Below are 22,029 nucleotides of genomic sequence, written 5' to 3'. Positions count from 1 at the left end.
GGAGAGGAGGGGAGGATAAAATGAAAGGGAAAGGTGGGGTGTTGCTTCCTGGAAGCGTTTTTGTGGTTCCATTTTTATTTGGGAACTCAGTTGAAATTTTGATGTGTCTTTAAAGAGGAATGTCTTAAGGAGTGTTTTGAACTTGTTTAAAGAATTTTCAGAACATAGATTCGATGGCATGGCATTCCAAAGGGAGGGCGCAACAACAGAGAAGATTGTGTTTCTAGTATAGTATAAATCTTTGATTGGAGGGACTGTTAGTAAGTTATGGTTAGTTGACCTGAGGGTCCTAGAAGGGGTGTGTGGAAGGAGGTATTTATCAAGGATGGCAGGCTGATGAGAAGTCTTGATCTTAAAAGCTAAGAGAAGAATTTCATAAGTTGTTCTATGAGAGGCTGGTAACCAGTGAGATTCTCGGAGTAGAGGGGTAATGTGGTCATATTTTTTTAGCTTTATGAATGAGTTTGATCACTGTATTTTGAATTAATTGTATTCGACGGGTTTATTTTTGGGTTATTCCATGATAGAGTGAGTTACAGTAATCTATATGTGAAATGATCAGGGAATGGATTAGGATTTGAATAGAGGGAGGTTCTAAGACTGAGGTTATGGAACGGATTAGGCGGAATTTATGAAAACAGTTTTTGGTCATGGAGCTAATTTGATCATGATAAGTGAGATATTTATCAAAGGTGATTCCTAAGAGTTTGAGTTTGGACTCACTTTGTAAAGGAACAGAATGGATAGTTATTTATCCAACTAGGGAATCATTGTTTTTGACTGGAAATAAAATCCCTCGAGATTTTGCTACATTTAATGAGAGTCTGTTATTTCTGAGCCATATGCTTATTTTTTCCAATTTGAGGTTAATTTCTAGAATGTTGTTGGGATTTGAAGGATTGATAGGGTGGCGAAGCTGAATATCATCAGCATAGGCAAAAGAAGTGAATCCAATGGATTGTGCAAGGTCAAAAGAGGGGCTAAGAAGACATTAAATAGTAGAGGGGAGAGGATTGAACCTTGTGGAACACCATAGGTCTGAGAAATGGGGGAGGAAGTAGTTCCTTTAGAATGGCCTTTACTCGTGTGGCAGCCACAAGATCAGAAATATGGATGCTCCATTGCAAGATTGCACCATCAAAGAAATGTGCAGTAGTGTTCTTTGGGCAGTGGAAATTCACCATTGGATATTGACCCAGTATGGACATAATACCATGAACCAACAAAAGGTTTAAAGCAGGAAGAACAGGTATAACTGACAGATAATTCTGGTCACCCATCAACATTGCGCACACAAGAGCACATTGACAGGGTGGGTGCCTTGATTAGAGAAGACTAATAGGTAACAATGGCTCAGTTGGCTGCAAATTTGGATATCAGCTATGGATCTGCATTTGCCATAATGCATGATGACTTAGGATACAGGAAAGTCTGTGCATGATGGGTTCCCAAATAGCTTACTGAACTGTACTAGCAGCAGCGTGTAGAGATTGTGACCCAGTTCTGAATATTCTGGAAGAAGATCCAAATATTTTGGAAAGAATTGTCACCAGCGACAAGACATGGGTGCATCACTACGACCCAAGAGCAAAAGATGGAGCATGGAGTGGATTCAATTGGGGTCTCAAGGAATTTCTGGAAATGGTTCAAGGTATTTTTGCAGAATAGATCTTATCAGGTATACTGTGTTGGTAAATATTCATATTCATGGAACAACCCTTGTGGAGTTCCTCAGGGTTCTCCCCTATCACCTACTTTATTCAATATTTACCTTATTTCCTTGGCAAATTTGTTGCACAGTTTGAAAGTTAAATTCCATGTCTTCACTGATGATATCACTATATGTATTGCAATGACAGCAGTCACAGTTGATTTGAAAAATCAGATTGCTTTTCTTTTGCTTCAAATCAAATTTTGGATGATACACTTTAAACATAAGTTCAATCTGGATAAAACAAAGTTCTTCTTGGCTAGTCCCAAGGGCAAAATTCTTCAAATTAATGGTAAAAACTTTCCTCTTGCCACATCCATTAAATTTTTAGGTGTAACATTAGACTAACATCTAACTTTAGAAGACCATGTTGATTTATTGATTAAAAAATGCTTCGCAATCCTTTGGAAACTCCGAACAATCAAAAAATACTTTTTAACATCATTTAGATTATTAGTTCAGGCTTCCATTCTATCAATTCTTGATTACTGCAATATAATATATTTAGAGTTTCATAAAAAGATTTGCTATAGATTACGTTTAATACAAAATACAGCGGTCCGTTTGATTTTTGGGCTGAAAAAGTTTGACCATGTAAGTCCCTTTTATCAACGGCTGCACTGGCTGCCTTTTGAGGCAAGAATCTTGTTTAAATTTGGTTGTATTTGTTTTAAGGCATTGTTTGGCTTAGCCCCGGAATATCTTTCCTCGCAGTTTTAACTATATAATTCCATTAGGAACACTCGAAACAATAACATGTTCATGTACCCATCTGTAAAATTTGTTCGATACAAGAAATTTCTCGAAAAGACGTTTGCTTTCCAGGCAGGGAAAATGAATTCTTGATTGAGTTCCCTTATTCCCCACACTGAAGCTTTTAGAAAGGTGTTAAAGACTAAATTATTTGAAAAGCTGTGAAATCCTATTTATTCCAGAAGCATGCTCGTAAACCAAAATACTCGTATATCAAACTGAGTTTCCCCATCGGAACTAAGAGAAACTCGCTTGATTCGTTCCTACCCACTCCTATCCCCCGAGGCCAGCGGCGCTACTGTACCCCCCAAAAAACCGGCATTGCTCCCCATGCTCATGAAGGCCCCTCCCCCGCATGATCCGCCATCCCCCCGCTCATGACACCCCCCTCCCCCGCGATCCAGCACCCCGCCTCCGCTGCGATCCGGCATCCACCAGGTACCCACCCGATCACATTCCTTACCCCCCATTTGGCACTGGCACCAATGCACAGAACATGCCGGTGCCGGTGCCCAAAGATCTGCCTTTTTCTTTGCGCTGGGCCTTGAGCATCTGCGCATGCTCAAGGCCTTCGGGTTCCCGTTCTCTCCGAGATTTAAAATTCAGCCTCCAGACCATCATCATCTGACCACCTGGCATAGGAAAGCCTAGTCATCCAGCACAGAGGCAGCTTAAGTCGTCTTGGGGGTGGGTTAGGGACCCATAGAGAGGGGGACCCATGCCCATAAGCCCCTGTAATCACTGCATTAATATGTAAACATGTACACTCCCCTATACACCCCTAAAACCCTTTTGTACAGGCATATAAGTGGCTCCTGCAGCCATAAGTGCTATTGGGGTGGTAGATAAGTGGGTCTAGGGGATTCTGGAGGTGGTTTTAGGGGCTCACCGTGACCTATAAGTGAGCTGTAGGGAGGAGAAGACATGGCACCCTTTTTGTGAAGTTCACAGCAGTGTTCTGTAAGGTACCCCACTATTTAGGTGGCATGTCTGGGTGTGCAGTCCATCACTTTGTAGACCCCTCCCACATCCAACAGGGCTTATTCTAGGTGTTTTTGACTTGGACTTATTTTTCAAAAATGTGTCTTAGGTTGTTTTTTTACTTTGGATGACTTGCGAGTTGGACGCAAACGGACTTAGACATCCCTTTCGATTATGCCCCTCTGAATGTACAGTCTTCTTTATGGAAACTTCTCAGAACTTATGGCAGGGCGGTATATAAGAATAAAGTTTATAATTATTATCTTCTCCAGTGAAGAAGAAATTCAAACATCAGCTCTTCTCCCCCCCAAATCATTTTAACCTTCTTTTGGGACATGAAGGGGCCTATTCTGGTGCAGTTCCTAGTGTACGGGTGAACAGTGATAATTACTGTGCATTGCTACGAAATGAACTTAAAACTGCGATTCACGGCAAAAGAAGAGGAGTGTTGTCCAAAACAGTTGTTGCACCATGACAATGTACATCCTCGTATAGCAGCAGCAGCAGAAGAGACAGTGCGATATCTTGGGTTTGAACATGTACCACATTCTCCTTGCAGCCTGGATCACATCTTTGCAGCGATGATCACATCTTTGGTCCACTTGTAAGAAAATCTGTGAGGTCGCAGATTCACCTCTGATGATGAAGTAAAGGAAGCGGTACTCACCTGACTATGGGAGCAGCCAAAAAACTTCTTCTCTGAAGGAATGCAGTTCTAGTTGAACAATTCAACAATTGTGTTGTCTTGCATGGGGACTATGTGGAAAAGTGACCAATTGCTCTCAGTTACTTCTATTAAAGCCATTAAGGGTTCCTTTTACTAAGCTGCGTTAGGGCATTAACGCGTGGAATAGCGCGCACTAGACCTTAACGCCAGCATTATGCTAGCGTTAGTTCTAGCCACATAGCGCGCGGTAATAATCTGCGTGTACCTTAGTAAAAGGAGCCCTAAATGTATTGTGCCATTACTTTTTGTTTATCCTTGTAAAACTTATCTGGTAAAGGAATTTTTAAAAGATGCATTGGTTATATAGAAGATCTTGGCAGTTAGGGACACTTCTTTGTCAGTATCTTCCAGTACCCCTAATAGCCAGGATTCTACAAAGGTTGAAATGAAAACCAAGCACTGTGATTCTCATAGCACTAGAATGTGCTCAGTAAAACTGATTCTGTCTTTTATCTGTTTGCCCTCTAGTTTAAATTTTGGCTGTTTCTGTCCTCAGTTATACAAAACTAAGGTACTCTTGCAATGCAATATTAAGTCTCTGGCTCAGACTGCTTTGAAAAGCCATGACTTGTTTTTTGCCTCAGTTTCTTCTCTGCATTTATCCATTGCTTTTTTAATTCTTATAATGAATTCTCCACTACATTCCCCAGGAAGTTACTCCTTTGCAGCCTCCGCCCATCCTGTGTGATAGAAAAGGTGGTAGTTACTCGATCTTGAGGCGGATCTCTTTCATGGCTCTTTTCACTCTTTCTTTTCTGGGTTTTAAATATGCCTAAGCACAAGAACGAATCATGGACATTTCCATGCTGAAGATGTCATCAAAATGCTGGGCTGATGAATTCTTGTTTACCCTCACTGGCCATGGAATTTATTCCCACAGCAGCAGGAATAAATAGATGCAGTCCATGTGAGTCGAGAAAACTTATTTACTGGAGAACCAGTACTAGCTGCGCCATTGTTGCCTGATATGACAGTTTATGTAACAACCGGTGGAAAAATCCTTATAAAACAAACAGCCGCTTGGAGGTCTAACCCACTGAAGCTGTTCCCTGTGTGAACAGATTGTTTTATGTTTATTAAAACTTGATATATACTGTATGTTCCAAAATGTAAGGATAATAAAATTAACATTGTAGTGGCTTCTTGTTTTCTTCTCTTGAATCAATTGACCAGGGATCAAGCAAAGGCTGAACATCATTCATTATTTGCAGCCTTAATATGTAGAATCTGGATAAGAGTTATATAGAGAGTGATACGGGGATATCCCCATTCCCTCCCCACAACCAAAGATTTTTTCCCGTTCCCACCCCATCCTCACAATGAAGCGCACTTTGTAACCCCATCCCCTCACTGTCCCCACATTCTCCATCCCTATCTCCTCACCATCTCCACAGTCTTAATTTTCTTCCCCGCATTTACCTGAGCAGGAAAGCATCTGTCTTATTTGTGGATACACATAAATGTGGACTAAAGCAGGTTATATGAATCAAATGTCAGAGAATCTCCTCCTCACTAATGATACTCCTTATAGAGCACTTCCAGCATCTTCCAATTGGCCATGTGGACAGCAATGTTTAACAGTACTGTAACAGTTGCCAAATAGACACCAAGCTTCAGATGTTTCCCCTTTAATTAATTGTTGAGTTATCAAACATGTTTGGATTGTATATTATCTGAATTAGTTGTGCATAATGTTTAGAGCAGTGGACTGAGAACCAGAGAAAACCAGGATTAAAATACAACTGCTACTCCTTGAGATCTTGGACAAGTCACTTAACTCTCTCAGGTACAAATTTCAGTTGTAAGCCCTTCAGGAAAAAAATTTGAAACGGACATTTTATCGTTAAACAGTAACTAACTAGACAACATACATAACAAATATAGGTCACTGCAACTTGGCTTAATCTGTTATATTTCAGTCTCATATAAACTGGCCCCTTGAGAGGTGGTATGTCATTCTTATAAACTGAGTGAAAATGAACAATGACACTTAGACGGGGCCTTTTTATAAGAACAGGAGAAAAGAAAGATCTCCACAAAAGTTACTATTATTGACCATTATAGTTTCATCTTTTCTCTGGGAAAATGAAACATGAAATCCGATTGATCACTATGGGCAAGTTCTCTCACACTTGCATCTCTCTCTTGCTCTCAAACATACCCCCCTGCCCTCAGCCACTCTGCCCTTCTCTCCCTTTCTCTTTCAAAGAGGTTGTTGATTTTGTTGTTTCATGAGACTGGAAATTAAAAGATCAACTGGCTCTTCTTGCACATAATTAGTTACAGCAAATGTCTCATATATTAAAAAGTTTTGATATTACCACAGTAAAGCCAATATATAATCTTGCCACTGCAAAACAAAATAACACCACCAAAAAAACAACAACAATTGGAGCTAACTCCCAAGACTCAAAGAACAATAACTGTATGTCTGAAAAAAATGCACCATAAATCTTACACCAGGTCATAGAACACCAAGTGAGAAAACTGGAAGTGGGATTACTGCAAGATTCTACACAGAAACATTCCAGTGAATAAACTCAGAATAAAATACTTTCTTCTGCCTGTGTTGTCTGAGTATCTTATTTTTCTATTCGCTTTGGTTGCAGAGTCTCTGGTTTTTCTCTATTTTTTTTCTTCCATCTTTGCATGGCATCCTTTCCATTTGACATATCTCTCCATGTCTACCTTGACCCTTTGTATCCTGTGATAAGTATTGGCTTTCTATGTCCCCATCCCCTCTCTATCCAGCATTCTCCTCTATGTCTGTCCCTATCCTCCCTCTATGCCTAGTGTTTCTTCTCTGTGCATCACCTCTCTGTCCTTTTCTGCCCATACCCCCCACCCTGTGGCTTGTATGTCTTCCTCTCAATTCCTTGCTCCCTCTCTGCAATCCAAACTAGAGAATGACACAGGGAAAAAAATTTGTCCCCGTCCCCATGAGCTCGTCCCTGTCCCCACATACTCGGTCCCCATCCTGTCCCCATGAGCTCTGTCCCCTTCCCCGTCCCATCCCCATGAGCTCAGTCCCCATCCCCACCCCATCACCGCAAACTATCTGATCCCATTCACACAACCCTCAAATAGTTTTATACTGGACTTATTTTATTAAAGTATAAAAAGAAACAATATTCTGTGCAATTGCCATTTTATAAATCAAAGCTCTGGCTGCCGAACTAGAGAAAGAGATGTTCAGTTGGCAGGGTTTTGTTTATAAATGGTTATCAACAAAACTAATATACTACTTTATCCTAAAGCAAAAAAAAAAAAAAAGAAATATAATTTTTTTTTCTACCTTTGTTATCTGGTTTCTGCTTTCCTCATCTTCTCCTCATTCAATTCCTTCCATCCACTTTCTGCCCAAAATTTCCTGTTTCTGTTTGCGTCAGAGGAGAACTTTCATGCAGCTGCTCACAACTTGTTTAAAGCCGGCTCAGGCAGTTGGGAGATTAAAAAAAAAATTAAAAATCACCCCGAAGGTTAGTGGAAGGGATGGAGGGAGATGCCCTGATGGATCAAAAAGCCTGATCGTCCAAGTACCTATAACCAAAGCTGGTTTTTAGACGTATCTAAAACCAACTTAGGCCTTTCCCCTGCCTCTAAACGCACAGAGAGAAAAGAGGAGTGTTTAGAGGAGGGGAAAGGGCGGGTGGTGGGCGGGAGGTGGGCTGACCTACACCTAGGCATTCAGCAGGTATAACCAAAACCGTAGGCAGGTTGCCTAGTCGGCACTTATACCTTTTTGACTTAGATGAAGTCAAACCAGGTCTAAGTGCCGAAAAAAGGGCCGCTGAGTTGATGGCCACTGGCGCGATCAGTTCAGCGGCCTGGCAACCTATCCACCCACCCACCACAACCATCGCGGCAGGAGAGATGCCTCATCTCCCCTACCGCGATGCCATCACTCATCTACCCGAACTTCCGTGACCCGTGACAGGAGAGATGCCTTATCTCTCCTGTCGCAGGTTGCGGCAGTTCAGGTAGAGGAGTGATGGCATCGCGGTAGGGGAGATGAGGCATCTCTCCTGCCACGATACATCACCCCCCCACACACACACACACATCGGGCCAGGAGGGAGCCCAAACCCTCCTGGCCCCGGCGACCTCCCCACCGAGTACGATCGGGCCAGGAGGGAGCCCAGGCCCTCCTGGCCCCAGCGACCCCCTACCCCCCACCCCCCACTACAATACGGGCAGGAGGGATCCCAGGCCCTCCTGCCCTCGACACAACCCCCCTCCCCCAACGACCGCCCCCCCGAACCCACGATCGAATCCCCGCCAACCCGCGACCCCCCCGGCCGACCCACACCCACACACCCCCTTCCCCGTACCTTTCAACGTTAGCCAGACAGACGGGTGCCAAGCCCGCCCATCCGGCAGGCCAGCCGGCTCCAGAATGGGGCCGGATTGGCCCAGGCAGCTGAAACCCCGCCCACAGATGGGGCCTGAGGCGCCTAGCCCAACCCAGCCCATGTGCTTAAGGCCCTGCCTACAGGAGGAGCCTAAGACTCCCGGGCATATTCTGACTGGCCCAGGCGCCTCAGGCGCCACCTGTGGGCGGGGTTTCAGCCGCCTGGGCCAATCCGTCCCCATTCTTGAGCCGGATGGCCTGTCGGATGGGCAGGCTTGACACCCGTCTGTCTGGCCAACGTTGAAAGGTATGGGGAAGGGGGTGTGTGGGTGGGGGAATCGTGGGGTCGGCCGGGGGGGGGGGTTGTGTGTCAGCGGGAGGGCCGATTGGGGGTTCAGGGGGCGGTCATTGGGGGGAGGGGGGTTGTGTTGAGGGCAGGAGGGCCTGGGATCCCTCCTGCCCGTATAGTAGTGGGGGGTGGGGGGTAGGGAGTCGCCGGGGCCAGGAGGGCTTGGGCTCCCTCCTGGCCAGATCCAGTCGGGGGGGGGGGGGTCGCCGGAGCCAGGAGGGTTTAGGCTCCCTCCTGGCCCGATCGTACTCCGTGGGGAAAGGTCGCTGGGGCCAGGAGGGTTTGGGCTCCCTCCTGGCCCGATCGTACTTGGCGGGGGTGGGGGCACGATCGCCGGGGCAAGAGGGCTTGTACTTCCTCTTGCCCCGATGTCATTGGGGGGTGCCGCGGGTGCCCGGGGCAGGGGGGCTTGGGTTCCCTCCTGCCCCAATGTTGTGTGTGTGTGTGGGGGGGGGGGGTTGAGGGGGGATTCTGTAACCGGTGTTGTTTTTGACAGACACCGGTTACAGAATCCAGCTTTTAGGCAAAGGACTCCTTCGCCTAAAAGCCCTTGTGTTGGACGTTTTGGGCTTATGCGTTTTTTTGGTTCATTATGGGGTATAAGTGTAGACGTTGTGGGGGTGTACTTGTAGACGTAGTGGTTGGCTGGGTGTTTAAACAGCTGAAGGTAGAGGCAGGCAATAATCAAAGCAAGGACATTTGTTTTGGTTATGGACACTTTCCCTGCTTCTGCTTTCAACATTTAAGGCCTTAGGCCAAAAAGGAACTTAGACGTTTTTTTTGATTATGCCCCTCCACGTGTTTAATATAATTTTATTGTTGGTAGATCATTTTGATTTGGTCATTTTAAAAGTAGCTTGCAAGCCAAAAAGTGTGGGCACCCCTGCTCTACACCATTGCTAACCACTTCAGAAACTAACAATCCTGCTCCTTAACAGATAATGAGTCCAATTTAGACTTTCCAGTCCTGTTAGCAACTTCCTAGATCTGCTGAAAACCACACAATGTCACTGCCAGGACTCTGAGAACTCCAGTTCCTGGCAGACACCTGGTAGTGGAGGCAGTGACTGTAGGTCCAGACTCAGAGAAATTTCCTCTTGAGCACTTCCACTTACTATTCTTGGAGCCATTGTCCCCATTTCTTGGTTTTGAGAATGACCCATTATAACAACACACTTCTACTTCCCAGGTTAGGTGAAATAGACAGAAAATATAGTCTGGAACTATACTCCCCCAAGTCCTCAATATTCCTCCATCCAAAGCCACTTTCTCCTCCCATCCATAAAACTTTAAAAATGCATATGTTAATGATTTTGCCATCAAAACAAGTGCCTTCTTTAAATTGGTGTTTTGAATATAAATCATCTCTAGCAAATTCTCTCAAATGCAATCTGGATTTTGTTAATGTGCTTTAGATATATTCAGTGCAATGTGGTGTGTTTTTACAATAGTCATTTGACTAGCAAAGCAATTGACTTGGAACAGAAAATTCTCCTCTGGATGGCTATGGTTGACACTGGAGAGAAAGTTAGGCAATATTTATTGATTGGATTCCGAGCCCATGTTCCGTAAGGATCAAATTGCATGGTAGGAACATATGCATTTATGTCATTATGTTATTTCATTTAGTGCTTGCTAAAAATGCTAGTGCTCAGTAAACAAAATCGCACACACAAAAATGTGTTAATGCATGCTATGTATGCACACCAAAACAAAATAGTGCACATTGGAATGAAGCAAAATAATTTGAAATTTTTAAGAATGTTGGGGAGAGAATAGTGCTGTAAAATAGGAGAAGAATCCAGACAGTTGCAAATGAAGGTTTATGGTATGAGGTCCCAGCCTTGATTCTGGTTAAGTTAAAAAAAAAAAAAAAAAAAAGAGATCAGTATTTGTCAATGCAAAGCTCGGGGGGGGGGGCTAATGGCAGCACACAGAGACCTCTTTGGTGGCCCTCATTGCCTTTGTTTTTTTTCTGTTACTCTGCCTCTCTACCCAGGATAGAAAGGGAAAAGTAGATAGGAGGGAGGAGTGCATGCTTCAAAGACAAGGCATTTCTCAATATACAAAAGCCTATTTGGTACGATAATGAGAGCTAAAAATCAAATATCTGCTAGGAATAACAAACTTCTCTTTGTAATGACAGGGGTTGCCAAGCAACTTATTTTGAAGAATTGGAAGAACTGGGATAGGTTAAATTACACTTTCTGGTGGGAATCCCTATGTTATACTTTTAAAATGGAGCGTCTGATGGCTATACAGCAGGGAAGGTACAGGAAATTTATGGATGTTTGGGAGCCGTTGACTAAATTTTGTAAGGAATGATAACTGACTTTATTTTACTGAGCTTTAAACATACACATCCAGGGTGGGAAGGAGGGGGGAGGGGTTTGTACTGGAATTGTTTTGGGGAATTTTTAGATAGTTTTTTGTGGGTGTTTATTTTCTTGATTAATAGGTGGGAGGGTGGGAGAAAATAATTGCTTATTACCATATGTAAGTTTATTGTGCTTTTCTTGTAATATTATATGTACATGAATTATTTGTCTGCACAATTGTAGTTGGAAAATTTAATAAAGATTATTAAAAAAAACAAACAACAAAAAAACCCAAAAGAGCATGCATTTGGAAATGTTCATAACCATCGAGGATACACCCTAATTAATCCCCCCTTTTTTTTCAAAACCACAGAAGCAGTTTTTAGCGCTTGCCAGTGCGCTGAATGCTCTGCGCTGCTCCCAATGCTCATAGGAGCATTCAGCGCGTCAGCTGGTGCTTAAAAAAATGCTTTTGTGGTTTTGTAAAAAGAGGGGGGGTAAGTTTGAAGGTGAGCTGTGAGGATGGATGTTATTGACACACACTGGTCAGCAGTGTCATGGCCCCACATGGGAAGATATTTGGCCGCTCCCCTTCAGCTCATTTAGAATCCAAAGTGGTGCCAGTTTAAAAATTAATGAAGACTCCTGAGCTGGAGGAAACTATTCTACAAAAAAAAGGAAAAGAAAAAACCCAAACAAACCTAAAAAACTTTCAAAAGAATTTGATTTTGAGTAGTAATTTGGTATTTAGAAGAGAACTGCCTTGAATTTAGCCTGTGACTGTGTGTCTGAAATGTAATAGCAATTTAGCACAGTAATAAAATGAATCATTTGTGTCCTTGTTTCATACTTTGCCATAATGCTCAAGCACACCATTGAGTTGCCTTGGAGACGCCTATTTTGGCTGTTGCCCTTCAAATTCATATTGTGTCTTATTTACTATAAACCCTTTGGAATAGCAGTTGGAATCTTACCTATTTTAGTTGCTAAGCTGCATGCCTCTGATAGAGGAATAGAGTTGGGATTTCAGAGATCTTGAACTTGAGTAAAGCAGGACATTGGCATCTGTGATGGCATTCATTAGCAAACGAGATTTCTCTGCTAGCTAGATTGTATATTAGAAACATATGAGATCTTTAAAAATAGAAGTTGCACTTTTAACTTAATTGTTTCACTGTCTTGCTCTTTCCTGGAAGTACTATTCGGCATGGCAGAAGGCAAGGTCTGTCTTCTAGAGCAGTGGTTCCCAAAGGGGGCGCTACTGCCCACCGGTAGGCGCCGAGAAGTCTAAAGGGGACATTTTGTGTCCAAGTCATATTGAGGGGGCGCTGAGCTCCAGCCGTCACCCCCTTGAGCAATTGGCAAAGCCAATGGCCACTGATGGCAGCACTGTCGTATTTTTTTTGATTCTTCAACTTTTGACACCACAGCAACATTCGCGCCTGCCCCAAAGCTTCTCCTCTGATGCAAGCCGCCAAGGCGGAAACAGGAATTGTGTCAGAGGAGAAGTTTTAGGGCAGTCGCAGAGGACTTGTTGAGAATGCTGCCGCATTCGGACACCTCAGAAAGAGAAAACTAGAGGTGGAAACAGAGACTGTGTCTGAATTCAAGAGGGCCTGGGATAGACATGTGGGATCTCTCAGAGAGAGAAAGAGATAATGGTTACTGCGGATGGGCAGACTAGATGGGCCATTTGGCCTTTATCTGCCGTCATGTTTCTATGTTTCCGACCACATATCTTATTATATCATGAGATGTTGGTTGTCTCCTAATGTGCTTCACATCCCCATTTTCTTCCAACATCCCCTTAGAATTTTTTAAGCTGTTATAGTAGGAATAAAAGGAAATGTTTATTTTTAATATTGGCTTTCTTTTTTGTTTGTTGTAACGGAAAGGGATGTTAAATTCTAGTCTCTATTAAATTACTAATTCTCTTCTTTTTATTTTCTCCAATGGTTTCCTGGATGTGTCGTGATGGTGCCCCATTTTTGCTTTATAGAAAGTAAGTATCCTTTAATAATGTTATATATGAAATTTTAAGAATGATTTCTAACTTGCAGAAGACTGTCATGCAGGGGTATAGCCAGACCTGTCTTTTTTGGATGGGCCCAGATTTTATCTGGGTCCTTCCACCCCTATCCCATATGTACATACAGTTTTTAAAATCTTCCCCTCAGACTCTGCATCCATCACTCCCTCTCTTTTCACTTCCATCTCTTCTGTCCCTTCTTCTTTCTCCCTCTCCTCTGCCCAACTTGGCGTCTGCTCCTCTGGGGGCTCTGGTCCAGCATCTGTCAATCTCTTTCTAAGCTCCCCCTCCTCCCCGATGTATCTCAGAGATGCCACTGGCAGCGATTCATATAGGCAACCTGTGCCAGCTCTGCAGTCTTCTCTTTATTGCATCCCTGCCCTTGATTATGTCACTTCCTGTTTCTTCATGGGCGGGGACACAGTAGAGGGAAGCCTATAGAGCCGGCACAAAGATGTTGCCAACAGCAATTCCTATGATGCAGACCTGGAGTGGGGCTCAGAATCAAATGGACAGATGCTGGGCCATGAACGGAGAAGAGGGGAGTGAGGAACCACCACTGAGGTGTTTTGGTTCCTCAAGGACTTGATAAATCTTAACCAATTGTTAGTGTAGTCCTTATTCACTTCTCTCTAAATCACTAACTATTCTCTGTACTCTTTTTAAATCTCTAATATTGTAAAGCTATATGGTGCCTGTTTATATATTGTGGCCCCATATACAATGTAAAGAGATTATTGGTCTAATACTAATGTATACTTCATAATATATGTATATATATATATATATATATATGTATATATATTAATTCTTTATTTTTTTCACTTGTATAGACCTTCGGATATCAATTGGATCATGAATAATGCCCAGCAATCTCTTGTCTTCATCAGTGCACTTTATTGTTTATTTACTCAAACCTTTAAAATTCATTTAGTTTCATACTTATTCTTAATTTCATAATTCCATAACTATTTCTTCATTGTATTTTATTTTAGTTGGGAGAGGTGGCATGGATGAACATTTGAGAGCTAACCTCAAAGCTAAGTAGCTAAGTAATAAGATTAAATTAGAAGAAAAAGACATTAAGTAAGGAAATGAAGGAAACTAAAATAAAATACAATGAAGAAATAGTTATGGAATTATGAAATTAAGAATAAGTATGAAACTAAATGAATTTTAGAGTTTTGAGTAAATAAACAATAAAGTGGACTGATGAAGACAAGAGATTGCTGGGCATTATTCATGGTCCAGTTGATATCCGAAAGTCCATACAAATGGAAAAAATAAAGAATTTATATATATATATATATATATATATATATATATATATATATATATATATATATACACACATATATTATGAAGTATATGTTAGTATTAGACCAATAATCTCTTTACAGTGTATATTGGTTCCTCAAGGGCCACAATCAAATCAGAAAGTTCACTCTCCAGACTGTGGCATTTGTTGGAAGTTCTAGAAACTCTGAGAGTAAGAGTTAGGTGAAAGAATGAGAGTACTGAACCACATGGTGGCACCACAGTGTTTAATTTTGGTCAAGTCCTACTCCCGCTTCATACCGAGCCACTGGAATCGACTGCCCCCCCCCCCCCCCCGGCAGATCAGATCCCTTGAAGGACTCCTCAGCTTTAGAAAAGCAATAAAAACATACTTCTTCCCCTAAACCCCTGCCTTGACCAATAGACTACAAAGGAATATATATTGGTACCAGATCCAGTATGTGTCACGTAAGGATAACTTGTATCGTATACTGTAACGTACTGTCCCCCTCCTTTACTAAGGCACGCTAGCTGATCTAGCATGCGCTAAATGCTAATGCGTCTATAGAATATAACAGACGCGTTAATGTTTAGCGCGCGCTATTTAAGATGCGCTAAATCGGCTAGCGCGCCTTAGTAAAAGGACCCCTGTGTGACAAATTAGAATAAAACTTGTACTGAAAAACTTGCACCATAAGGATAACTAAAGCAAATTGTAACCAGTAGACTGTATATTATGTATATTAATATTAGACCCTAGAATGTATCCAGTTAGGATAAAAACTTTTATCGTAAACTTGTATGGAAATGATGTATGTTAAACCTGTAACCCGTTCTGAGCTCTTTGGGGACAACGGGATAGGAAAACGAATTAAATAAATAAGAAATGAGAAGCCGACGTTCAAAACCACTTGACTGGGGAGCAGCATTTGCTACCTAGTTAAGTACCATCGACTAGGATAATCATCAGCAGTATTATTGCAGTCGACACTGGCACTGGCTGATAGCACTAGTGTGATTTATGGGCAGGCTGAGGGCAATCCCTGGAGTTAGCCGGTTAGCAGTGACATTCGGTCTTCTTCACTGGAAAACTATCCAGAGAAAGTTAAGACAGTTAAATAACAAACAAATTTTTAAAAAAGGCTGGTAATGACTATCCAGATTTATTTCAGCTGCAGCAGCCAGAGTTTTTATTAAAAAAAAACAAAAACACCCAAAAAAACCCCAACTCTGTGATTGCCTCTGGCTGAATACTGGTTTGTGAAATCTAAAAATAACAGGGAACAAAATCTATATAACTACAGTTGGGTGGAAAGGTTTAGCACCTCTGGTCAATTTGTATATTTCACTAAATCACTAAATGAACAGAAGCTAAGAGGTCTACCTGCAAATATAGTGCTAGATTGTACTATAAACGGTGTTTCAAATTAGGCCTTGTATGTAGAAATGTTCAACAAATCAGAAAAACGCTGCAGTTCCAATAACAAAACGATAAAGAATAATGGGCAAATTCTATAAGAAGCGCCCAAAGGTTAGGCGCCAAAATAGGCACCGTTCAGCGAGATTCAAGTAAAATTGGGTGCTGTTCAGTGAATCACGCTGAGCGGCACCTATTTTGGAGGCGTTCAATAAATAGGCCAGTTCTAGCCACAACTAAAAGTTAGGCGGCCATGTCAACACGTAAGCCCGCTTAAGAGCAGCGATTCTGTAACAAGGCACTTAACACGAAGCCACACCCATGCCTAACACACATAGCGCCCATTTGTTTGAAGGCCGCCTAAATTTTTAGAGGCGCCTTGTTACAGAATTGCTCTTTCTTGATAGGCGCCTAAGTTTCAATTATTGATGTTTAAAAAGCTTAATTGGGCTTGTTATTCAATTTAGATAGACGCTTATCTAGTTGGGCGCCTCCAAAATAGGTGCCTAACATTAGGTACCGGTTACAGAATTTGTGCCTGTCTCATAGGCGGCCCTTCATTGGACACTATAGGACTACCATATAAGTGGAGAAAAAGCCTCAAAAACAAATATCGGCAGCACTTTACCAACAATAAATTAGGCTGCCTAGTCTTTATCATAGGCAAAAAATACAAACTCCACGAGAATGTCGCTAATAGTGTTCAAGTGAAAAACATCAGCTGCCAATATGCACAAACAGTGGCATAGTGAGGGTGAGAGGCACCCAGGAATTCTTCTCTGCCCCCTGCTGCGTGTGCAGGCCCCTTCCCTTCCCCTGTACCTCTTTAACTCTCCCATCGTGCACTGCATCACCAACTTGCTGTCAGCATTGGCTCTCCCTCTGACGCCACTTCCTAGGCTGTGGGGCATGGAAGTAATGTTAGAGGGAGAGCCGACGCTGGTGCGAACAGCAGGTAGTAGTTGCTGCTCATGCCAGCGAAGAGCTAGAGGTACCGTGGGGGGAGGGGGAGTGAAGTCACGCACAGGGCAGGGGAAGGAATGAGGAGGCGGAGAGGGGGACGGATGCTCACGCCCCCACCAAGACTGCGCCCGGGGTAGACTGCCCCTCCCCCTCCTTACTACACCACTGCAAACAAATGATTTATCTGACATCACCAGAACTGTCTTACCTGATGTCGCCAGGATTTGAATTTTTACAGTCCTGGCAACATCGGATGCACCATTGGTTTGCGCACATCGGCGGCTGCCGTTTTTCACTTGGACACTAATACCGACATTCTTGTGGCGTTTCTTGCCTATGATAAAGAATAAGCAGCCTGATTTGCTTTTGGTAAAGAGCTGCTGATAGCTGTTTTTGAGGCTTTTTCTCCACTTAAATAGTAGTCCTATAGTGTCCAGTGATGGGCTGCCTATTGGACTGCTACAAATTGGTACTAAGTTTTGCTCTGTAAATGGTGCATGCCTTTAATAAAATAGTGCTGAAGTGCAGATCCCTCGACTAACAGACTCATGCCTGCTGAAACTTGGTATAAATGCTGGTACCCAAGTTAGGCCCATTGAGCCAGCATTCTATAAAGATGCATACAAAATTCTATAAAGATGCGTTCTCCTCCCATGACCATGACCCCTTTCGAGATATGCACCATGGGCGTTAGGGTGTGCAGCCAGATGCTTGTGCAAATCCTAATTGTTACCAATTAACGTTAGTAATTTGGGTGACTTTATAGATTCCGAGAATAATGTATAATTGCTATTTCATTTTCTTTATAGATTCAGAATAATTGTATGCATATGACAGGTGCAAAAGTTCAATCCTTACTTTGAAGTACCTCCTTTGAAGAAGCAACAGCTTCCTCTAGCCATTTAAGGCCCATTTAAGGCCCATATAAGGCCTTTACACTAAAGGATTTGCAGTTGCTAGGTGGTAACAGCAAAAATTAACATACAATGACAGAAAAATCTCTGCATTAATTATTGGGGTAATCCCAGCATTTTTGATGGGCTGCTCTGTGATTAATGCAGAGAAAAAGTCACAGTTGTGTGCAAATCATACCTCTTCGAGTTTCAAGTTTATTGGTTTCTTGATGTTCTGTCTATCTAAATGGTTTACAATAAAATGCTGTATATAAATAAAAATTATATAAAAATGAATATTAAAAAAGATTTATAAATAATACATAAGTAACTAACATTACACCAGGAGGAAAAGGGCAAAGGGAGAACATAATCACATCGAGATAAATATTAATAAAGGAAAGAGGGGAAAGGAAAACCCATAAGGGAAGGGTAATAAACTAATTAAAGATATTTCTCATGTATAGAATAAATCCTTGTGTAATCTGCTGTGTTAAAAATTCATTGGAGACCAAAATACATAAGACGGATCACTTCACATATCCACAATGTAATAATTTAATTTAAAAAAGGGGGTTCCTATGGATAATGAAATCATTCAAACCAATCTTTCACAAACCAATGTGATCAACTCATATAAATATTAGCGTGACATAAATAACATCCTGCTCAAGCTGTTCACACAGCAACCCAACTTGTCAAATACTCTCCCAAGTAATATATCAACTAGGATATTGAAGTATCATAAGAGGCAGTACATAGAAACTCTTATAACATTTATGTTATTTCAGGCCCTTATCCTGGAATTAGAACTTGCCATATAATCATTTAGTTTGGACCTCCTTCCCACCTTTAAACATAAATTTTATTTTTTTCTTTTAGTGTCTAGCTCAAGTGATAATCTATAGTGCCAAACATAGCACCTAAATTGCTAAGAAGGACCAGCAACACTTAGGGCTCCTTTTACGAAGGCGCATTAGCAGCTTTATTACACACAACTTTTTATCACGCGCTAACCCTTGCGCTAGCCGAAAAACTACCGCCTGCTCAAGAGGAGGCGGTAGCAGCTAACGCGGCCGGAAAATTAGCGCGCGCTATTACGCGCATTAAACCGCTAACACGGCTTCGTAAAAGGAGCCCTTAGCTTAGATGGCTATTAGCGTTGGTAGATGTTCCATTCCAACACCTGATGCCCTCTTATATCAAGGGCGTTTCAGCTTCAACAAGCCTTCCCCAGGGGATAATAGAATGTTGCTGAGCTCTAGATATTCTATCGTGCTCCTGCTGCGTACTACCTTTCATTATCCATAGGAACCCCCTTTTTTTAAAATTAAAGTGTTAACAATTCATGACAGTGATCTTTGCATTAACAGCAAAGAAGAGGTGCCTGCCCATTCCATGCCCTTAGCTTAATTCTTGATTTTATAACTGTACACCTTTTATGAAATAGGCTGCCAGAACTGACTTAAATTGCATACATTTTAAACCTGCTCTGAACTTGCGGTAAATGTGCGTGTACCTTTGTATTTTATAAAATACACATGTACATTGCAGTTCTTCCTCTGATCCATCCACATTATTCCCCTTGCAAATGCCTAAACACAGAAAAAAAATGTCCCCTCCCTTCTACTAAGCTCAACAGCACAGGCCAGCATGGTAGATGTTCCAACGTCTATAGGAATGAAATGGATGTCGGAGTATTTGCTGCACACCACTTGGTTGCACGGCTTAGTAAAAGGGGGCCAAAGTATGTACAGTTTTTAGAAAGCCTTTTTTTCTGCATTTAAAACAGGGTTTACACTGAGGAAATCTTTAAAAAATTCCTGTGGGCCAATATTCAAAGCGATTTTATGCAAGAACACCCAACTGCCAATATTCAGTGACACTTAAACAGATAGTGCTGCTGAAAAACGGCTCTGACTGGCTATCAAAGTGGGCAGTTCAGGGGTGGTACAGGAGGTGGCGTTGGGCTGGCAGTTGTGCAAGTGCTAGCAGTATTCAATGCTAGGACTTGCATAGCTAACTGGGCCAATTTAGGACAGGTCAAAAACTGTCCTAAATTTGGCTAGTTAGTTATGTGGTTGCCAGCATTGAATGTCAGTTGTCACCTCAATAACTGTTGGGTCCTGGCCCTAATGTGCCAATAAACTTCCTTTTTCCCCACTCCCCAAAGCACATCATGACCCCCTCCAAAAAAAAACCATCATGGCCCAAGCACCTCCCCTCCTTACTACCTCTTTAAGGCCTACCTTTTCAATCATTAGTTGTGTAGTGTGGTCTTATAGGCAGAAGTGATGCCCATTCACTCCATGGAGAAATGGCTGCCACAATCTTTACATTACATTACATTACTGACTTTTATTCCGCCATTACCTTGAGGTTCAAGGCGGATAACATAAGAGGTTATCTGGGTAGTGATTTGGATCAGGGATAGGAAGAGAAATACTTTGTTCTTATGCATGATCTGCCTGATATTTAGCTGGGCTATGCATATTCTAATGTAATCTTTATGTTTGTTTCGCATTATACCTGCATAGGTTCAAGGTTATTTACAAATAAGAGAACTCTTTTTATTGCAGGGGGAAATTACAATTGAAAGTCATATCAGATTTATAATAAACTAATTATACAGACAGAACAGAGATTTCAGCATAGGTAGAGACAAATAGCAACAAGCTTTTTACAATGTGATTTGATATTGGGCATAAGGTCTGGCAGCTTTTGCCATTTCACTTAACACTGGCTATTTAATGCTAGTGCCTGGACATGGCCTGGCATTAAATATCTTTTAAAAAAATGCTGACCGTTGCAGGCTGAATAACGGCCAGTTGCTTTGTAACTAAAGATAGGTAAATGTGCTTGCTAGCTTCAAACCATAGGGGAAAAAAAGCTTATATTCTATGAAACAAAAGCATTTCATACTTTATCTTGAATGTGCATTGTTTGAATTGTGAATTGTTTGAAATTGGACTCCTGAGGAAGGCATCTACTGTCAAAACACAGACCATGTTGAGTCCCATATTGCATCTTCTTATCACCGTTAACATTTGAGAACTGTTTAGAATCTACTACAATCTGTGATAAAATTGTGTGTGCTCATCCAGATATCGTGGATTTTATCGAGCAAGGCGATAAATTCAAAGGGCCTCTTTTATCAAGCCAAATATCAAGGGCCAGCACGGTAAATGCACTGAAGCCCTTAGGGATTGAATGGGCTTCAGTACATTTGTCACACTGCACTCAGTACCGCAGCTTGATAAGAGACCCAAAGTGAAGTAGCAGTTGGTAATGGAGCATTATTGTAAACTACTTTATGGACTAAAGTCAGTATTTTGAATTGAATCTGCCATTGAATTTGGAAGACGGTGTAATTTTTTTTTTTTTTTTTAATTCAGTGGAATTTGATCAGATCTTGTTAGTCCAGCATGTAAGCATACAGCTGCATTTTGAGATACTTTTAATGAGCATATCCGATAAGATGGAAGGTCTAAATACAATGCATCCTATTCTGAACTCTCATCTAGAGATCCTGTACTGAGTTTGTTCAGAGAGTTAAACCTAGAACTGCCTATTACCAAAGAACAGACTGCGGTCCTTAATCCAATTTTTCATTTAATACAGTTGATGACAAAATAAATCAGTCACTTAAAGTTGTGTTAAATCAGATTAGGAATTCTGTATATACAGAGTGAGTTGTGTCTGTGATTAGCTCCTCTCCCAAAGAGGAGGAATTGTCAGTGGCACAGCACTAACAGCTACTGAAGCAGCAGCCATAAAAGGTGAAAAATCACTATGGATTACTAATTCTGAGAGCTAAAAATCAATATGGAGAGTTCAAGCTTTCTACACACTGGATATATGACCTAGGCACAGCTTTCTAACAGGTTGCTATATCTTTTGTATTTACATCAGGAGCAATTGGAGGAAGAGGGAAAATCTGCTTATCCCAGTATGCCCAGAGGCAGGCTGTAACAATAAATCTCCAAAAGACACTGAGAGCAGAACACATGTTTTCATAAAGGCAAATCACAAAGAACCACAGGCATGCAGGGACCTGGTCTACTACACACATCTAAATAAATATACTGACAGCACAAGCTGCCCGTCCCCGCCTGGTATCTGTAGATACCACTATTAATCTTTTATCAATAACTGAACATTTTAGGTATTCGAGTCCATGTAAGCTGGATCTTTTGTTGCTTGACAAACTTCTTGTCATCTCAGGCTTTCTTTCATCCAGACGACGACTTCTCTCTGTC

The 22,029-nt window shown here is 41.8% G+C and overlaps 1 protein-coding gene across 2 annotated transcripts in view; it reads left to right on the top strand.

The window, feature by feature from the left end:
- The window catches only part of ASXL3 (ASXL transcriptional regulator 3), a 326,363-nt gene that overhangs the window by 86,849 nt on the left and 217,485 nt on the right, over positions 1 to 22,029 (top strand). For both annotated transcript variants that reach the window (XM_033934243.1, XM_033934244.1), the window contains one exon: positions 10,397 to 10,399. In XM_033934243.1, coding sequence (XP_033790134.1) covers positions 10,397 to 10,399 — 3 coding nt within the window. The remainder of the gene's footprint in view (positions 1 to 10,396; positions 10,400 to 22,029) is intronic.

Source organism: Geotrypetes seraphini, chromosome 2, assembly GCF_902459505.1.
Source record: "Geotrypetes seraphini chromosome 2, aGeoSer1.1, whole genome shotgun sequence".
In the NCBI taxonomy this organism is placed as follows: Eukaryota; Metazoa; Chordata; class Amphibia; order Gymnophiona; family Dermophiidae; genus Geotrypetes; species Geotrypetes seraphini.
This window is presented reverse-complemented; position numbering and strand designations above follow the sequence as displayed.